Source organism: Lycium barbarum, chromosome 11, assembly GCF_019175385.1.
Source record: "Lycium barbarum isolate Lr01 chromosome 11, ASM1917538v2, whole genome shotgun sequence".
Lineage (NCBI taxonomy): Eukaryota > Viridiplantae > Streptophyta > Magnoliopsida > Solanales > Solanaceae > Lycium > Lycium barbarum.
Genome location: NC_083347.1, coordinates 103,994,374 through 104,016,179, shown reverse-complemented (window position 1 = coordinate 104,016,179; position 21,806 = coordinate 103,994,374). Strand labels below are relative to the sequence as shown.

At 34.2% G+C, this 21,806-nt stretch overlaps 1 protein-coding gene across 1 annotated transcript; it reads left to right on the top strand.

Moving 5' to 3' along the window:
* The first annotated feature begins 1,854 nt into the window (after positions 1-1,854).
* LOC132618441 (uncharacterized) lies at positions 1,855-9,819 on the top strand. The gene is made up of 6 exons (XM_060333498.1): positions 1,855-2,159; positions 3,759-3,994; positions 4,745-5,003; positions 6,246-6,425; positions 8,398-8,553; positions 9,469-9,819. Exons 1-6 carry the CDS (start codon positions 2,130-2,132, stop codon positions 9,634-9,636), a joined length of 1,029 nt encoding a protein of 342 aa, XP_060189481.1. The 5' UTR covers positions 1,855-2,129; the 3' UTR covers positions 9,637-9,819.
* The last annotated feature ends 11,987 nt before the right edge of the window (positions 9,820-21,806 follow it).

Sequence of the window (21,806 nt, the reverse complement as noted above, 5' to 3'; positions counted from 1 at the left end):
TAAATATGATGATGATGATGATGATGATGATGATGATGGATGATGATGGATGATGATGATGATGATGAGAAAACGACGGTATTTGTGGTAAAGTATAAACGACTACTCTTAAGCTATCACAAATAAATAGTTGGAAGAAAGACGGGACAAATTTGGGTGTCAACAGTAAGATTTATGACAATTCTACCTATCTTATTTCCTGGGTTACTAGTTGACGGGTTAATTATAACTTTATCAGTATCTTCCGAGTTGCTCACAAGCCTGTAGATGCTACTATAACGCCTATATCCCTATGGTCGCCAGAGGTAACAAGAACACATTTACTTCTCCTTATTCAACTAAGCAAGGCTAAAGGGTATATTCATATTCTCATTAGCGAAACGATTATATCGAACAAGCCCTATTTATTCTTATTACATATGCAAATTCCCTATCCCTAGTTTAATTCACACGCCACAGATAGCGTTCAACTATTGGTCAGATAATCAAACAATTAAGATCAAGAATAAATAAGCAACCCAAACTATGGAAATTTAATTGGTAGAAGTGTCGTCAAACCAACTATCATGTCTTTCGCCGCAACCCTAGAATTAAAGATTTTAGCTACTCATGATTCTCAGTGAACAAGAAGAATTCATGAAGAAACTAGGGTTGAAAAAGATGAAAATAAAATAAAATCTAGAGAGAAGGTAATATGATGGCTTACAAGTCTTGGAATAATCCCAGCACGTCATTAATAATGAACAAAACATCTATTTATAGTTTAGGGTTGTTAACCAAATAAAAAGATCCTAATCCTAATTAAAATCGGACAAAACTGGCCACACCCGCGTTGGCCACACGTCGCGGGTCCAATGCGGGGTCTTCAGTGATTTTGGAACTTCAATTGTGCTGAGCCCGCGACGCGGGCGTGACACAGATTGTGGCAGATTCTGCAACTTGCTTTTTCCGTCAGGGCCCCGCGACGCGGGCCTAATGCCTGAGTGTCACCTCACGTTGCATCCGCGACGCGGGGCTGGTACAATTTCCTCCAATTCTTGCCGGAAAGTCTCCTAAGTGTCGCACACTCCTCTCGTTTACTCGTGCACATAAAAATCACCTCCAGAATCAACCAAAACTGCTCGATTTCCTATTGTTTGTCCTCATCGTACCTATACACAAGAAATATAGGACATAAGCTCAAATACGACGATTTCATCATATATTAAGCAATAAAAGTCATAAGAATAGGATGTAAAATGACACGAAACATAGATATTTGTGCCAAATATCAGGGGAGGTGATTAGGCAGGAATGATGCAACTTCAGCTTACCGAGGACATGGCCCTTGCTAAGAGGGTGTGGAGATCGAGTACCATGATACATGGCTAGTGGGTTGCCGCACGGTTTTCTTTTCTGTTCTAGGAGTATTAGTATCTTTGTTACGTTTGCTTACTCTTAGTTCCCTAGTACTACCCGATTGTTTCTTTACTCTATTATCTTATTATATTGCTGTTATTACTGCTTATTATTATTATTATTATTGTTTTTTTATCGAAAATAGCTTCTCTATCCGTTACTTATAAGATAGGGATAAGATTTGCGTAAACTCTATCTCCTCATATTCCGCATGAAGAAATTATTCCGGATACGTTGTTGTTGACGGTGATCCAATTATTACCGTACGTTAACTTGAATTTATTATTGAAATTTATAAATTAAAATTCTAAGTATGGGTTTGCCGAACCCCACCGGTAAAGCGTGGTGCTTTGTGTGAGTTGTCAAATGACAAAATCGAGAAATGTCAGATATCTAGATTACGTACGGCATTTTATTTTATTAATAAAAGTAAGACGACAAGCCTCATATATCCAAAAAAAATACACACTTGTCAAATATTCGTATCTAATTTCACTCAGAAGCTCCTCCACTATAGGTATTGGGTCACCCACAACACAATTCCACTATTTCTCCTGCAAAATCTGAAAATTGAAAAAGACTAGCACAAACAAACAACAACAACAACAACTACTACTAATTCAATAGTCTCACTATTTTCAGCAAAATGAAGACTTCTTTTTGAAGGGATGAAGAATTATTTTGATTAGTACAATATTTGAGGATTTTGCACAACACCCTTTTGATTTATAATGGCTGAAGAAATATGCTTTTTTACCAAGGTGTGTTTTTCTTTTAGCTTTCTTGTTTATTTCCCCTCAAGTTCTTCTTTTTTGACTGATGGTTTGTTCTTTCTTGCTTTATTTTCGAGTATATTGTGATAGAGATCCAGTTAAAAATATCTTCTTGCTGCATTTACAATCTGGGGAAACTATGTTTTTTTTTTTTTTTTTGGGGGCAAATACATTTTAGCATATATTTGTGCAGCTAATTTTTTGTTTTTGTTTTTGGGTTGATTATTGAAAGTGACTAGCAAAAACAACCAGTACTACTGCTACTATTTCTCTCTCATGTTCTTTCTACCCTTTTGATTTATAGCTCAACTATAATGGCTGAAGAAATATTTTCTTTACCAAGTTTTTTTTTTTTTTTGAGTATATTGTGTTAGAGATCCAGCAAAAAATTCTTCTTGGTGCATTTATAATCTAATTGGTTTCTCGGGGAACTTGGGTTTTTGCCAAAACGTAATTTTTCAATGTGTTTTGTACTCTGTGATCTAGGTTTTTGATTTTAATTTTTTGTGCTAATACATTTTAGAGGCAAGTGCAGACATTTGTGCAGATAATTTTTTTTTAAAAGTCTCATCTTTTAGAGAGATTGACTGAATAGCCGCTCACCAAAATAATAGCCAGCAAATGTATATTTTTTTGTATGTTAATATATAATATATATAAAATATTACATTTTTGATACATAATAGTGTAGGGTTTTTGTATATTTGGCTAGCGAATGTTATTATTTTGGTCGACTGGCCAAATGTGTAACTTTATTAAACAGAGTGGAAGAAAACAAATTCATGTTTTTTCCTGTTTGTTGATGGGGCTGTTGTGAAAAGCAAATATTCAGCTGAAATACTTACCAGGGTATTAGTTAAGGTCTTAAAGGAACTAAGCATACATTTTCCTTTTGTCATTACTATGAGAATGTAAACCTTATATTTGCTGGGGACCAGCAGGTAGGTTGAGTCTATTTTTAAATCTGAAAAAGTATTGCTATAAGAACTTTTATGGGTTTTTTATTATTATTTTTTTATTTTTTATTTTTATGGTTCATGAGTTTCTGGAAGAAAACTTTATAGAATAACTCAGTTGACATGTATATAGTCTTATGCTCAGCTGATGCATTATATGAAAATAACTTGTGGTTGTTCAGAAACAGTTTGCCTTGTTTATGTTGATTTCTCTGTTTTTCATTTTAAGTTTAATTGTACAAGAGGCTGTGGCTTGTGGCCAATTAATGTTGGATTTTATAGGTCTTTTTTCATTTTTGGCCCGTCGGCTGAAATTAATTACCGGCGCTAGCAAAAATGAGCAAAAGCCCTATACACTGTATTTATGTATATTTTGTGTATACAATATGTATATTTATACTTAATAAACAAAAATCTATACATGTTACCTTATTCAAAAATAAAAAATAAAAAAATGAAAATCTATACACTAACTATGTATTATATGTATAGAATATGGATATTTATAATTAATATACGGAACCTGTACATTTGCTGGCTATTATTCTTTTGAGCGGTTTAAAAATGTAATTATCCCACTTTTTAATATTACACCGACTTCATTGACAGCCGTTTTTTATTTGAATGGCAGGATGCTATCATCATAAAACCTCCCAAGAAATCTCCAGCATTGTTAATGATGATAGTTGTAGTGTTTGCAATGGTGTGTGGTGTTTATATCTGTTCAGCCTGTATCAAACAAACTAACAGTGAGAGAACAAGAAAACTCTTGAATATTGAAGTTGTAGAAAGGACTCGTCATGAATATGATACCGACCGATCCCAAATTCCGTACTTGCATTATCCTAAACCGAAAACCTTTAGCAGGTAGGTATTTGAGTTATTTAGCTTTGCTTCTTAGGGTGTGTTTGGTATGGAAAAAATCTTTTTCAATTTTCTCATGTTTGGTTGGTCAAAATTTTTGGAACTCCAGGAAAGCAAGTTCCGTAAAAATGAGGAAAATGACTTATGTAGTGGAAGAGGGGAAAAAAGGTTCCATAAGTGGCATTCCACTCCTCCCTTTCCCCTCAACACACCTCATCCCACCCCCACACCCTATAGCCCCCACTCCACCACCCTCACAAATCACACCCCTATCCCCCACCGCAACCCCTATAAATTGCTGAAGTTATATATAAGTGCTTTTGGAACAATATTTTCTGCTTACTTATCAAACACCAAAAAATATGTAAGAAAACCACTTACCCGTTTGGCCATGAGAATTATTCACTTTTTTCCCGGAATAATCTTTCATTTTATGTCAAAATCAGTGTTTGGTTATAAAATTTTCAAATCCAACTAGAAGTGCTCCAAACCTATTTTCCAACTCCATCTTCGTGAAGTTCAAATAAAGTGTTCTGATCTCTCCTTTGCAAAAAGTATAACCAAGCACAACCCTATCTTCATAAATTCCAAAAGACAGGGAAAAATATTTAGTGAAAAATACTTGGAATCTATGGCCAAATGCGTACTTATTTTCTAGGAAAACATTTTCCTTCATATCAAGCACGCCTTTAATCTTCAGTCTTCTGCAAATTTGTCTTTTATTCATTTCATCTTCTTGGCTATCTATTGTAGGGCTGAATGTGCGTGTAATCCTGTACGGCTGTTTGCCATTCTGTCAACGCAGAGGTCGGGGAGTGGATGGTTTGAGACACTATTAAATAGTCATATTAATATAAGCTCCAATGGCGAAATTTTCTCTGTCAAAGAGCGGAGAGAAAATGCTTCCTCCATCCTGAGGACATTGGACATGGTTTACAATTTGGATTTGTTCACCAGTGCTTCCAAGAATCACTGTTCAGCTGCGGTTGGCTTCAAGTGGATGCTTAATCAGGTAAAATATTTTTGTTAGCTCACATGGTTTCCCTGCCATGTTTTGAACTCAATGTGCGTCCGAGTTGTAGGCAAAAGCTTAATCGGGATTCTGAACTTTATGAGTTCTAAATTCTAGGATAGCGGCGTTAGGTGTTAGTAACTGGGTTCTGAATTTAATTTTTGTACATATTTAGATGTTAAGTTTACATATTGGGGAAAAAAGAAAAAGCAATAAATACCGCTTGACAGCTTGAGACAGAGAAGGCTTGGTTTTTTGCTACTTGAAGATCTTTTAAGCAAACGAGCTCCTATCAAGTTTTGACCATCAGTTAATCACACTTGAAGAAAGTCCTTTATCTTTTAAACTTCTTTATTAGTCTTGAGATTTTCATACTACCTAAAAATGCAAACACCAATGTTCATCCTTTGCCTTTTGAAACACTTAGTTGTCAATAATGGACACCTTTTCCTTAACTGGAGTAGTTATGAGAAAATGGAAAGGGCTGAGAACGCAAACACCGTTTGAAATAATGGTATGGACGATGAGTTCTATCACATGAATATTTATAATGTTTAAAAATTTGCCGAGGACTAGCATTGGCTGGTTTTGATTTTTCATCTCCACAATAAGCAGTATACCCTCTGCAAATCACTAGAATTGATTTTGGGGGAGATTCCAATTCCTTGTATTGGTTTGGAGAGGATTTGATCTGAATTCTTATCTTTTAATAAATTGATTTAAAGTTTTCATAGGGCTACTGATTGTGCAACAAGAAAACTTTTGGCTGAATTAGACTTGGTCAGGTCGTGCCATTTGGATCAAAAAGTTACTAGCTCACAAAATCAGATTTATATTGTGCTTAGAAAATTTAAGCTTTCAAGACTGCATTGCATATAATAAATTCATGGTGGAGATCCATTCAGGATTAATTTTTTTATCGAGGTAATTTTTAGCTGTGGGTGGGTATTGCTGATCGTGCATCAAGTCAATGGTATTTTGAGATCTGGTCTCAGCAAATTAGATGGTGTATTTGTCAGCAATCTATTGTGTGTGGCGTAAGAAGAAAATGCATGCTTTTTGTAACAGCTCTTATAATTATTCAACACTTATGTTTCATTACAGCTTCTCTTGCATAGTCTATAATCTAGCAGAATATTTGATATACAATGTCTTCGCAGGTAAAACCAGGTCTAATTCTATATAGCTTTTGTCTAATTGTTTTATTTCTGGAAATTGACTGACTAATCTTGGCAAATGCAGGGGCTGATACAACACCATAAGGAAATCGCTGAGTACTTCAACAGCAAAGGCGTTTCTGTGATATTTCTTTTTAGAAGGAATCTGCTGTGCCGTATGGTTTCAGTGCTCGCAAATTCCTACGATTGTTATGCCAGACTCTTGAATGGAACACACAAGTCTCATGTGCACTCACCTGAGGAGGTATCTCCTTCAGTCCCTTTCTCCTTATCGTGGCATAATACAGGGGTGTCAAATCAGAGGCGGATCTAGGATTTGAAGGTGGCGGGTGCCACAATTTTCTTTAATGTACATTTTGTTAAGAACGTGTATTTCGGTCGGGTCCATCTCTTTTTAGTTATAAGGGTCAACTTAATAGGTTTTTTTTTTTATTTGCGAATATTCACGATCTTAAAAATCAAGAAACGAACATAATTAGCATCTTAAACAAGGAATCTCACCCATTAACAACAAAAGTAAAATCAACATTTTCACCAAGGGACTTGCATCTCTTATATATATTAAAAAATGAATTTGCACAAGTAAAAATAACATCTTCAATAAGAGAACTACACCAATCAAAATAAGAAAAATAATAGAAAAACTCTTCAATAGGTAAATACACCCCATAATTAAATATAGAATTAGATAAACTACAAGTTCTCAAAAATAAATCATAAATTTCATATTTTATCTAAGCAGTGCTTACGAAATTTCCATCACAATTTAACTAGTAAAGTGATTTAAATTTAATTCAACCATTATACAATAGCATAAATTTTTATAATACACTCCCTCCGTCCATTTTTATTTGTCCATTATACTAAAAATATATGTCCACTTTTACTTGTAAGTTATATAGTTTGAAAAATCAAGACATAATTTACCATTTTATACCTATTTTACCCTTATTATTAAGTATTCCAATTCATTTTTTTTTCTATTGCTTATTAAGAGTGTCCAAGTCAAATATAGACAAGTAAACGTGGATGGGGGGAGTAATAAACAAAAGAAATTATACAAAGAAAAATTGAATTTTGATCTCAATCCAAAATTCCCATCGAGACCCAAGTTTTTTGATTTAAATACTCACAGATTTGAGATTAAGAGAAATGCTTAATTTAAGGGATTCTGAAGTTTCTATTTGTGTTTTCTCGCTAGAGATCACAAATAAAATAATAGAAAAGAGTAAAGACAATATAAATGTAAAAAGATAAATAGAAAATTGGGAGAGTCGAAAAGGGAATTACTGGTACAAAGGAAGTAAAAAAGCACAAAGAAAAAGGGGAGTCTGGAAAATGTTCAAGATAGATTCAAACGTGTGTCTACGGGCCATGGCACCTTTGTCTAATTTAAAACTAAGTAAATTACTGGTGGCAGGATTAAATATTTAACCTAATATAAGTAAATTATAACATAAGTATATAAAAAAATTATTAATCTAGAGGGTGCCATGCCACCCCCACCCTTTAGGTGGATCCGCCCCTGTGTCAAATGGGCGGGTTGGGTTGAATTTGGGCGGGTCAAAATGAATTGAGTTAATAAATGGGTGGGTAATTCCAAAGTTACTTGGACTGAAATGGACTAAAAACCGGGTCATAACCCAACCCCACAACTCTTACTAAGTTTCAAATTCTTTATTTGTTTCTTATAATTTGTTTAGTACTTACTCCATTCGTCCCAATTTAAGTGTCTTACTTTCCTTTGTAATTTGTCCCAAGAAGAGTGCCTCTTTCTATATTACGTAAGTTGACAATTCAAGTTTAAAACCACATGATTCACATGATTCACATGATATTTTAGTACACTATAGACATCTTTAATTTAGGACCATAAGGTTCAATCCTTAAACATTGTGCCAAGTCAAACTAAGACACTTAAATTGAGATGGAGGGAGAAATATTTTTTCACTTTAATTACCTATATATAACATATCAAATAAAAAAGTATCTTCTTAAAAATATTTAGACAAAGTTTCTCATGGACAATTTGGGCTGCATATCAGCCCAGGTTTTAAATGGGCTGAACTGGGCGTATCAAAATGTGCTGACTTAATAAAATAAGCGGGTCATTAACCCATCCAAACCCATGCGGGTTGGGCCGGTCATGCTTTTATGGGCTGATTTTCACATCCCTTGGTAACACTACAATCTGATCATTATGCTGCTTTCTCTAGGCTTCTGCCCTTGCGACTTATAAACCAGAAATCAATACAACATTATTAATCACAGATTTGAAGAGAATGGAGGTGGCAACCCAGGAGTCATTGGAGTACTTCAATGGTACTCGGAACATATTGTTGTATTATGAAGATCTTATCAAAAACCACACTGTAAGTATAATACATTTCTAAAGTTATAACTATTTTGTCATGAATCACTGCATGTATTAAAAGCCGAAAAGTTTCAATAGTTTCTCATTTGAACTGATATATCTAGTCAAGTTTCTTGTTAATATATTATAGTGTATGCACTCTGTTGAATTTTCCCTAAGCAAAGAAATTCAAGGTCTTTCGATTATTTTCCTTATATATAGGGAAAAATCCAAATTTACCCCTCTGCCTCCATTATACTTCGGGGCAATTCATACCCTTGCCATTAGCAAGTCGTCTTATATTTGTTCTCAACTTTTGACAGAGCTCCAGCATGGACTTTGGGAAGAAAGTCCAAATTTATTTTTATCATGATGTGAACTTACCCTTTGTTATAATTCATATTGTAGTGCTACTGTTTTCCTTTTACTTGATCTTTACTTTTTTTTTTTTTGGGCTTGGGTATCTTTACTATTTTTCTTTTTACATTATTTTTTCACCATAGCTTTTATTCGTGTATTTGTCAAACCTTTTTTTGAAAATGCTTTTCTTGAGCCGAGTATCAGAAATAACCTCTATATCTCACAAGGTAGGGGTAAGGTTTGCGGACACTTTACTCTCCAGATCCCACTTGTGGGATCACATTGGATATATTGTTGCTCTTATACTTCATATTGGAGTTCTGTCAGAGTCGAGAGCAAATATGAGAAAATTTGCTAAAGACAGGGTATGAAGGGTGACAAAGTTTAACAGAGGATAAATTAAGATATTTCATATCGTAGAGGGGTATTTTTCACCTTTTTCCCTAATTTATATGACCAAACTGTCTGGCGATATATGATCGAAGGGCTAGTTTATTCTTTTTCTTTTTGCTATCCAGAAATATACTCACAATCTTGTTCATTTCGGTTCCCATTGTTTTCTTGATTGTTGCAGAAATTGGGAGATGTTATAGAGTTTTTAAGATTACCACAAATGAATTTAACTAGCCGCCAAGTTAAGATACATAGCGGGCCACTGAGGGAGCATATCAAGAACTGGGATGATGTGAACAAGACATTAAGAGGAACAGCTTACGAGAGTTTCCTCCGATCTGACTATTAAAATTTTCGCCTTCATTTATTTACTAATAATGGAGGAGGAGGTGTAGATACAAAGAGAAATCCAGTTTAGCTCAAGTTTTAATCTGTAGGTTCCTTTTCTTTTTCTTTCCACATTGCAAGTGTAAATTAAGCTGAGTATCAATAGTTCTGTCTTCATGTTCTTTGCTCTCTATTTTTTTTAAAATCTTATCTTTCAATGTTCTTGGTTTCTAATTTCTTCTTTAAGTTGACTACGAAACGATTAAATGTGCCCATTGGTGCATGTGATGAGAGGTTGCTATTTACTTCTTCAACTTATTCATTACTAGTAAAGCGGTTATAAGAAAAATCTTTAGATAAAATAGATTTTGCAAAAAAGAAAGATAAACTACATCTTTTTATATGTATCTATAAAAATTATATATACATATTTGCATTTTACTTTTTCAAGTATTTTATGATGTTTACTATATTTTGGAAAAAAATAACAAAGAAGAAATGTGATATACGAAGAAAAAGAAAATACGAAACAGATTTATCTGGACATGCATTCCTCTTTTCTTCAAAATTAATATTCATTCAAAAAATCATTAGAAATAATACATGTATTTCAATGGAGTATTTCTTGTAAGTGTAAATCTGAGCAAGTAATGTGTGTGGTCTAGTTCTGAGCAAATAATGTGTGTAGTCTAGTTCTAGTGATAGAAAAGAAAGTCATTAGAAAAAGAAAAGGAAAAGGAAAACGAAAATGCCATCTAAGATTGACAATTCTCGAATAGGATAATATTCAAGATCTTCCATTTATGTTCTCACTTTATTACTAAACCCTTAATAAAAAAGAACAGAAAATAGTTTGACGCTATCCTTGTGTATCTGTTGGAATTTAAAAATTAGCTATCTTTTCTAAAGTGAAAATAATTAGCTTTATTTTAAACTGTACTAAGATGGGCTGGAACTTGAGTGTAACTACCCCATAAAGTAATTATTCCATCCAAATGACTATGAAATTGCAATAAAATTCTCATATCATCCACCAAAAATGTGCTGCAGGTTGTTAAAAAATCTAACCGGACAAAATGCTTTTTTTAGCCATAAAAGAACTACCTAGGCTGAAATACAGGCAAAAATAAAGATTATACAAAAGTAGTGATTAAATTAACTTCTTCTACAACTCCTATGTATTTTGAATGTTCTTGGAAGTGTTATCTTCATTTTGCTCCTAATTTATTTGCAGAATCCATTATCAGTTGGCAAAATAATGGAACTTTGCATTTCCTGTGGTATTTCAAAGCTCAAACTTAACCATGTATTGAGGGTGAACTGTTCAGATTCTATATGAACAAAAACCAGCAATTTAGGCATAAGATCGTTGCGAAAATATTCATGTGCTACTTTTACGGTATCACTTGCTTTTGAAAGATTTAAATTATTGAATTGACCAAATGAGAAATTTGTTTACATAATGCCACCTTACAGTTCGAAAAACAGTAGCATCAATCTCCTAATCATTTAATAAGATGTTGTTCCATACTTTTACCAATTTGCTTGTATACAAAACAGAGCTCTCTTGACAATAAAAAGGCAAAGAGAGGAAAAAATACGCACAACCTTCAACAGTTTCCCTATATTTTATTAATTCCTTGGAGGCTACAAAGTTAATACCAGCCATATATGCTTTCAGATCACAGACTCCCTGCAATCTCAGTTTCCCCTCGATCACCATAGTCAAGAAGCTTCTCCGTGTCATAGAGAAGTACCTAATGGGATTAAGCAATACATCAGCAAAATCATGTACGTAGTTGTAGCCCACAGTTTTCACACTTCTGTATGCGAATTAACTACTTATTTCAGCTTGTGCTTTAATACATGGATAAATTACTTATTATAAAAAAAACTTACGAGTTCTAGTTGGAAACTCGAAGTAGGGCCCTTCCATGTACACTTGATTTATATTGATCTTATTATAATAACTGGACAATTGGACAAGCTTTTGTGAAGTTTCAATACTCATATACACTATAACTCATAGCGTATGTTATATAACTATGAAGAAAGTAGAATTCCCATGAGATCTCTTACAGCAATTAGCATGCGATTAGAACGAAAAAGAAGGAATTATCTCGATCATAAAAGATATTCTTGAAAAGTGTCAGTTTAAGTTATAGCCTCATTCCATAATCAAACAGTAAATAATATTTCCATAATCAAACAGTAAATAATATTTCCATGAGATCTCTTGGAGCATAAACAGAGCTACCTAATGACTCCATGAGGTCCATTGTCTAGGAATAAAAACACAGCTTCTATGATGGTAAGCAGAGGCGTATGTAGCCTATAAGGTTGGGGTTCAATTGAACCCCAAACTTTAGACGCGGAGCCTAAATTTATATATAAAAAATTATTAAAATTACAATAAATAATAGATATGAACCCCTAACTTTAAAAATATAATGGGTTCAATGCTAAAAATCTATAGATTGAACCAATAAAATTTAAATCCTGCATTCGCCTCTGATCGTAAGGCAAATGTCCTCCCAAATAGTGATGATCTCCTAGGACCGAGCAATCTATTTGTTTGGAACCTGCATAGCCGCAATCAATCCTGTCATAGTAAGAGGATCATGTCCTAAACCTATAAATCCAAATTGGTTAGGTATACCCACGCCACTTGAATACACAATCCAGAAAATATTTGTTTCTATCTAAAAGTTATTTATGTGTTAGTAAATACAATTTTATCAGACAGGTGCCGTATAGTGGAAGTCTACATACAAACTATGATTGAACCAACTGGAACAAAAAATAAACAATTAACTCGCAGATAGTACTATAATTCAGACTATTGACATATTCTCACCCCTAAATCTGGTATGCCACCTCTAAATCTTAATTTTTTCATTTCCTAAATTTTGCAGGATCATTCCTTGTACTTTCCAGAGTCAATTAGGAGTTGGGTTAATTTCTCAGTTCAAAAGATGATTATGACATATGTACAAACGTGTATCTCCTGCTTAATAAGTTTTAGCTTCAGTCGTGGAAGCTTTATCACACCTCAATATAATGATTAAAAAGATAAACAGAACATAAGTCAGATACAAGTTTTGAGAAGTTTCTTTAATCACTCAACCTTCATTCATAAAAGATAGGAAAAAACAAAATATTGCAGTGCAACGTAAATTACCCCAAATTCCCTGTTCAAGTCGTTAGGAAAAACTGTAGCAGCTTTGCCTCGTTCATATATCTGAGTGAAGTCTCCTTAATTCTCTCTGTAACTGTTTTTGAGATCTGTCTTGTCAACAGATTCATGGCAACAACTCAATAAGACGATTGTTTAAAAACAATCTACAAGCATGAAAAATGAGAGAGAACAACCAGAGGTGGATCTTAGGATTTGAAGGTGGCGGGTTGTATAATTTTCTTTAATGTGGGTCGGGTCCATCTCTTTTTAGTTATTCAGGTCAACTTAATAGGCTTTTTTTTATTTGCAAATATTTACAATCTTAAAAATCAAGAAACGAACATAATTAGCATCTTAAACAAGGAATCGCACCAATTAACAACAAAAGTAAAATCAACATTTTCACCGAGGGACTTGCATCTCTTATATATATTAAAAAATGAATTTGCACAAGTAAAAATAACATCTTCAATAAGAGAATTACACCAATCAAAATAAGAAAAATAATAGAAAAACTCTTCAATAGGTAAATACACCCCATAAGTAAATATAGAATTAGATAAACTACAAGTTCTCAAAAATAAATCATAAATTTCATATTTTTTCTAAGCAGTGCTTACGAAATTTCCATCACAATTTAACTAGTAAAGTGATTTAAATTTAATTCAACCATTATACAATAGCATAAATTTTTATAATACACTCCCTCCGTCCATTTTTATTTGTCCATTATACTAAAAATATATGTCCACTTTTACTTGTAAGTTATATAGTTCGAAAAACCAAGACATAATTTACCATTTTATACCTATTTTACCCTTATTATTAAGCACTCCAATTCATTTTTTTTTTTGTTGCTTATTAAGAGTGTCCAAGTCAAATATAGACAAGTAAACATGGACGGAGGGAGTAATAGACACAAGAAATTATACAAAAAAAAAATTGAATTTTGATCTCAATCCAAAATTCCCATTGAGACCCAAGTTTTTTGATTTAAATACTCACTGATTTGAAATTAAGAGAAATGCTTAATTTAAGGGATTTTGAAATTTCTATTTGTGTGTTCTCGCTAGAGATCGCAGATAAAATAATAGAAAAGAGGAAAGACAATATAAATAATAAAAAGATAAATAGAAAATTGGGAGAGCCGAAAAGAGAATTACTGGTACAAAGGAAATAAAAAGCACAAAGAAAAACGGGAGTCGACATGTGTTTCAGTTTTGAAATTTTCAGTTTTACGTCTTTCAGTTTTGCCGGGTTATTTTTTTGTGCTTCTTTAACATGTGTTTTATTTATTTGTTATTTTTAAAAATTACTCATGATTAGTTGGTTACTCAGTTAGTTTTTAGAGGTGTTTGAAATTAAATTCAAATATTCCTAGTTTTGAAAATTTTCTTTTAAATTTTTACTTTTAATTTAAATTGTTAATATGGAATTTTATGAGCATGACACTTGTCATTCTATCATGGCTTTGCCTCTCTTATTCTATATACATAGATATTTTTCATTTTTTTCCTTTCTATTTTTCCCTCTTTAATCATGTGTTTTAGCGACGTGGTACGCCTTTTCCTTGTTATTTTTGGTTTTTTTTTAGTTACTTTTTTGTTTGTCTTTTTATAGTTATTTGAAAGTAAAAGTTATAAGCTACACTAAACCATTTTTTTTGGGAATTAAGCAATCTTGTACATATAATATTTGTATGAGCAGATTAAGCACACCCAAATTAGCATGAAATCTCAGTAGACTTATAACTTTTAAAATTGCTGTTATGATTTTGAATATTATAAAAAGTGAATCACTTCTTTGAAAAAAGGTAACAAACTTTGATAATGGAGGAAAAACTTTGTCCGGGCCTCAATACATACTAATTATTTTCGAACATTTCTTCAGATCCTCCACTTCGATTCCGTTTTAGGTTTCACTTTTTCATTATTTGTTCATCTACCTTCATTCTTCACTAGACCCGATATCGATTCTCTATTTACATTTTTTGCAGTTTCCGTTCTTCCTTGAGTAGTTTTTTCTTCAATTGTAAAAACCTCAATAAAATCAAACTAACAGCTCTTCGTCACCTCAGTTGTCCAAACTCCTCTCCATCATCGCCCAACGCCTTTGTAACCTTCTTTATTTTCATGTTCCATTTCATCGAACCTTGCCAAACTTTCTTTTTATTCCATTATCAATCATTTTTCTGGCAAAAAAATTTTCAAACTGTGTCTTGTTAATCGGTTGATGATAGTGTGAAAACCTTTATATAGATGTGAGAATGCACAATAAGTTTGATTCTTTCAAAGAGTTTAGTAACGGAAAACCCACGTTATTAAATCATTATGATTTATCATTTAATTATGAATTTCAGTAATAGTTGTAGCATTTCAGTATGCGAATTGTTTCCCTTTAATAATGAATTTTGAGTTTTCATCTTTTTTAATTAATGAAAAGAATGAGTAGTGATCTTTGCTTTTATTGATAAATACGTGGGGGAGAGGGAGTGTTATTTGCTTTTACTAATAAATTTACTACAAATTAATAGGGAAGGATAAAAGAAGAGTTAGTGATCTACTGATCTTAGACGTGAGGAAAAATTATTCGCTATTATTAATAAATTCAATACACATAAATCACCTTAATTATTGGAAAAGGAGAAAGTATTAACAAATATATTTAGAGACTAATAAAACTAAAAAGGAAACAGCCAAAACAATGAAAAACAATAAAGATAAATAGGATCCTTACCCAAAGATAGGTGCCACATCACTTCCTTAATGCCTAACTTTATATTATAGATAGATTTACGCCAGTTCATAACATGCTTTTGGTTGAGTGGCATAAAAAACGATTAAATATTTGCGCGCTATTATCATATCCCTAATTCTTCCGGCCTCTCAATTGTCTACAACCTTCACGAAATACGTACTCTTTTGTCTACAATAGAGAGCTACCCGTTGGTGAGTTGAATTGTAGACAATCTTTTCAATAGAGTCTAGAATAACAATGTAAATAATGAAGCTTAAACAACAAAATCAGTTAGCTAAAAGAATCGATAGATATGAGTGGCAATTGGCAAGCACATGAAAATGATAGAGACAACCCAAATGCATAGCAAGTAGAATGAAATTCCTTAGATCTCACCTTGTCTTTTTCCACTGCCATAAGCATGATCTTGGGTTGATAACGCCTTATCCCCCTAAAGCATTTGCTTCATTAAGTCATTGGATGTGATGAGATATGTTTTGAAAAGTATATCATGATATAAATAATAGCTCTCTGCCATTACAATTTGGGGGAAGAGAATGGAGAGGACTAAAATCTTTTCTTCTTGCATTTTCTAAACATCACTTCAGTTATTTAAGTAATTGATGAGATCATTATTGCAAATTATTTCATGAAGTATACTGTCACAATTTATGGGAAGAAACCTAGAGGACTAAATTCTTTCATTTGTCACCTTTAAAAGGTCTTCCTCATTAATTATATATTTATTTAGCCATTTATATATTTTGAAGAATAAATTGAACAAAAAATTAGGAGAAAAAGGCAAAAAAACCACAAAAAAGATATATACAATTTTAGGCCATAGAGAGGTGCCACATCACATTGTTTATGCCTAACTTTATATTATATATAGCTTTAGTTGTTTGCTACTTTGTATTTTTACCACCTTGCGTATGTTCTGGATGGTGTATAAGAATGTGTTAACGTATTAATGTTGACAAATCGGTCCATAAATTTTATTTAGGTCCAGGTCGTTGGCACGTAACGTCCCTATTTTGTGCTGGTCTTTAATTTTCATTTGTCCCTTATAATAACAAACAACTTTTTTGCGGGGTATAAGTTTATATTGTCGCATTATAATATCCCACAAGTTATGCCTTGCGCTCTTAAAGAACTTATGATGCCCCTTGGGCATAAGTTCGATTGTTGAGGGCAGGGGCGGACCCCTCCTAATAGGGGGGAGGGTCACGTGTCCCCCCTAACCTCGAGAATACCCTGTACATATATGGTGTATATACCTTAAAAAATGTATATGTATTTAAAAGGATCCATGAGAGATATCCATTGCTTTGGTGCATTTGGTTGTTGTGCTCCTTAGGTCCTTATATGACACCTATGTTCGAGTCTCGCTTGCAGCATCTTTATTTCTATTTTTTGTTGAGTTTCTTTTGTTTCAGTTCTAAACCTATTTTCGTTTCTTCCAATTTTGAAGTTTATACTTTATACTACTATACCAATAACTTAGCATAACTATTAAGTTTTCAAAGAGTTGCATGCCAAACTTTCACATAATAAGTGACATATTTATATTAAGGCAGTGGTCATTGGTGCCCCATCTCCGTCAAAATCCTAGGTCCACCTGTAACGACTCGCTTGGTCGTTATAGTCTTTCTGGCACTTTTGCTCCTTCCCCGAACTTGGTTAGCTCATTTTTGACCCGAGAGGACCGTTGACACACTTCCCGAGGTGTTTAGATTTGATTCAGGTGACTTTTTGTGAAATTCGGCTTAAAGCGAAAAAAAGTTGACTCAAAGTTGACTTTTGGGTAAGCGGACCTTTTTTGAAAATTCGTCAATTCTAAGAGGTCTGGATGGTCTTTTAGAACTTGTGTGTATATCTGGTTCGGTTCCCAATTGATGTGAAACAAGAAATAAGAACAAGATACAAATGGAAAGATAGAAATTAAAGAAAGATAGACTCAACTAAATTCAAACAATTAAAAGATGTAATGGAGAAACTAACCAAAACACCACTTAATTAGGAATCAAGAGCAGCTAATCTATTAGAATGCTCAAGAAGGTAGTAACCTTACTTGCAAACTCTAGGACAAATGTTGAAATTCAACAAAGGGTTTCCAAAGCTCTCACAAGAGCCACAATTCATAATATGTCAAAAGCTAGTCATGAAACCTAATATTCTACTATTTATACCAAGGGCTAAAATTAGTAAAGAAAGACCTAATTGCCCTTCATTAAAGTTACAAGCAACTTAAAATGGTAGAACACTTAATATATTAAATATCTTCAAGTCTTCCACATTGGAGCCTTCCATGGGTTCCATCTTCATTCATAAAGCTTGCAATGTTTGAAGGTCCTTAGCTTGGCTCCTTGTGAAATGCCTTCCTGAAGTAGTGTAACTTTGATCTACATCACCAATGCACTCGGATGCGTTTTGGGACTTGGGTTGGGAAGTTGGAATTGAGATATCAAGGGTTGACTCGATCAACGAGACCTCCGTTGGGAATTATGAGGCCACGAGCGCGTTCGTAGCGTATTTTTATGTGTGTCTGTGTATATGGTTTGTGAGTAGATGACCTCGGGAGTTAGTCAGAAATTCGGGTTGAGTTGTGAAACTTGGGAAATTTTCTAGTGTCTGGTGCCCGCTTTGGCGACACCAGCACCGCGGCAGTGGTACCGCTATAGCGGTCACCCTGCAGCTGAAGCGGTCTGTGCCTTTTGGGCATGACTGCTATAGCGGTCATGGGACTGCTGGAGCGGCGCTGCTGGAGCGGCAATCTTGTCGCGGAAGCGGATGACGGGCAGTTACTTCATTAAATTAAGTGTTTAATGCCTTAAGTCCCTCATTTATTACTATTCTGAAAATTGAGCTCTTAGGAACAATTCTAGAGGATTCTTGGTGGTAAGTCCTTCTAATCTCCTTGCTATTTCATTATTCCTAATTGCCTTAGAATCCCTTCTATTGTTAGTTTATTAAACCATGGAAGGTTAAAAGTGGGTTTAATGAATATTCCTTCTAGGCTTCTAAATCATGATTTGTGGGTTGAGTTAGCTTCATTAAGCATTGAATTGATGATTAGAATCCTTATTTCATGACTTCATCGTAATTAGAGGCTAATTTGTGGATTTAGAAATTAGGGTTTATACCCAAATTTGGGGGTTTTGCCTAGAATCCGAATTAGAGTGAATTGTTGATTATTCTGGCATGCTAATGATGGGAATTGATCACCTAGAGGTTTAATTTTATGTTGGGACATTTAGATCCCTAATTTCTCCCTTCTAGTTCATGAGACATTTAGATCCCTAATTTCACCCTTCTAGTTCATGAACCCTATTCCATAGGTTGAGGGATTTGGGTCTTGATAGAAGTAGAGTTAGTTTCAATGTTCTTCTTGATTCTAATTCTATTATTCAAATATGCTTAGACTTTTTTGATATTGAGGCTCAGCGGAAAGGGAAGGCTAAGGAGTTATTATTGGTGTTATTGCTGTTTGGCCTTCCAGGTAGGTTATGGCTTACCCTATGGTGAGACTTCGTTTAGCGAAGCATCTATTTAGATAATATTGTCGCAGAAAGCATGTAAACCTTCGAATATGAAGTTTGGTTGGATATTGTCTTAGGTTGGGCCCTGTTGTGTGATTGGGGCTAGCCACCCTGTTGTGTTGTGACTTGATTTGTTCTATTGTTGTTGGCTTGATGCCACGTAGTGATAGCAATATTGGCGACTATTGATATATCTTGATCATGATATCGTAGTATCTTGCTTGTTAACATTTGATACGAAGATAGTGTTCTTTATGACTTGTGTAGTCTTTCATGATATTGTTGGCGTACCCGTGCATGGTACTTGTGATTTTGACCTGATTATTGATGCTGACTCATACATTGCACGCATTCTCATCCTTCATGATATATTGTTGATACATTGTTGATACTTGAGGAAACGCTGTGATGAGCTGGACTTAGTTTGGATGAGAGTGACGTAAGGTCTGATATCCGATGGTTGTCCTGAAATCATGGTTGTGTGGTAGCGATTGCCGAGGTTTATGCCAGAGCCGTGAGGTACATGGACTCCGCGGGTCCCTCATGGGTTGTGCTGATGAAAATCCTCCATGGGCAAATTAAAGATCTGGAGTCTCGTACGTCTGTTGGGCAAAGATCCAGAACGAGTGGTACATGGACTTCGCGAGTCCCCATGGGTTGTGCTACCGAGACGTCAATACATCCGTCCAGAGTACATGTGTACACAACATTGCATTGCATTTGCATTCATACATTATTGCATTGCATTGCATTATGGTTTATATTGTGATGATCTAGTGGTTTACTTGTGTTATTTGGATTTGGATTTGGATATATTCAGACTTGGCACACTTGGGTTTAGATGCTACCACCTAGGTGATGACGTGTATTTGCATCTGACTTGTGCTTGACTTATACTTGATGATTTATCTGCTTATCTTACCTTATTTTCTGGATTATGTTAGCTATACTTAGTTGGCCTATAATACCTACCAGTACTGTGGTTTTGTACTGACCTGCACTTGCTGCATTCTTTTATGAATGCAGAATTCCAGGTTGGATCTTCTTCTGTCTCCCGTGGCTGATAGTCGCCATCAAGGTTGCTTAGAGTCTACAGGGTGAGCACGAGACATCCACTGCCTTGAAGATTCTTCTTATTTATGTCTTACTTTCCATTTTGAGACATATTCAATCTTGATATATTTTTGATATTCCAGACTTGTATATTTCTAGCTAGATGCTCTTGTATGGATTAGACTAGACTTTGGGTGTATTTTCTTATTTCCGCACTTATTCTATATTATTATCGTCAGACTTACGTGATTTATTCTCTTCCGCTTATTTAATTATTTATTTACGTTTTTACTATCGTTGGGTTGAGGGTTCGCTTATTGAGATGAGAAAGATAAGTGCCCCACGACTTAGCTAAATTGGGTCGTGACACCGCTTCTGGCTGAGGGCAAAAATTAAAGACTAGCCCATTTGACAGGAAAACCGTACAATTTCTTCGTTGTAATTATGGGAGAATTGGACACCAATTAGATGGCATAAAATGGCCTAGTTTTATGAAATTGACATCTGGTAGCCTATACCCACGTTTTAGGTTACAAAATTTATATTGCATAATTAAAAATATTCTTTCGTTAAAATAACTTTAAATTTTTAAAATCCCTCTCCGCCATCTGGAGGTTTTGTCCAATTACTTTTCTCAAATCGCTTTAGTTACTTTTTCTACTAGCAATCAATTTTTCAAATAATCAAAAGTTTTAAACGAATCCAGACCGTCTCTTCGGGGGTCAAATAAAAAAATTTCGAAGTCGAACCCTATTAAATCAGCTTCAAAGCTTCTCGAAATTAAGATTATCATATAAGCTGATACTCCCATTATAGATGAAAGGCAATATCACTTAGTACCAGAAATTGTTACCTCATAAGGTAGAAGAAGCTCATCACATGCAACTTCTTTTCTTGAAGTAACTGACTAAATGATGCGCGTAACTCTGATATTGAGAGTTATTTATGTCGAGATTTTGCTTACTAAAATATTCTCTGAGAAAGAAGAATGATTTCTGGAGGTTCTTATGAGTCCAATATCCCCATAACTTTGTATGTGAACGTGGAAATGCCTTTACACTTGTAACAAGTGTTTGAATGCATCAGTTATAAACTTCGTATGAGGCGAGATTGGTGATGAACTATTTTATTTAGAATCCCAAGTAGTTAGTCGCGATAAATTTGAATTTTGGCAATTAAGACTTAGACAGATGAAAAGAGAAATTATTTTGTGTTTCTTTATCTCTGCTAGGATTTCATTGGCAGGCGGCTGCCCGCTATATTTGCATTTTGGCAATAGTGAGACAATCATTATGGCAATATCAGGAAACCTAGGGGTCTTAAATGTGATCAAGTCAGAGTAATTATATGAAGGGCTTGATGCTGCTCTTACTCTTCAATTTTGCATGCAGCTTTTCTCATGCAACTTCCTTTTCAACCAAAGGTGACGCCCATGGTAATTATTCAAAAAGAGCAAATAGTAGATTTCTAGTATAACAGTAAAAGGAAAAGAAACAACGTTACAACATTTATCCATGCACATGGCCAGCTGAACCATAAAGCAATTCGAGCAAGTGCGAATTTGGGGGCCCCAATTTTTTCTAATAGAAATATACTCCCTTTGTTTCAATTTATGTGAACTCTTTATTATTTGGGGAGTTTATAAGGTGGTTCTTTGACCATAATTTTCTTACATTTTTTTCTAAA

Coding starts and splice junctions, on each gene's coding strand:
- LOC132618441 (XM_060333498.1), top strand. CDS start 2,130: ATGGCTGAAGAAATATGCTTTTTTACCAAG. Junction 3,995..4,744: donor AAACCGAAAACCTTTAGCAG/GTAGGTATTTGA, acceptor TATCTATTGTAG/GGCTGAATGTGCGTGTAATC. Junction 8,554..9,468: donor ATCTTATCAAAAACCACACT/GTAAGTATAATA, acceptor TGATTGTTGCAG/AAATTGGGAGATGTTATAGA.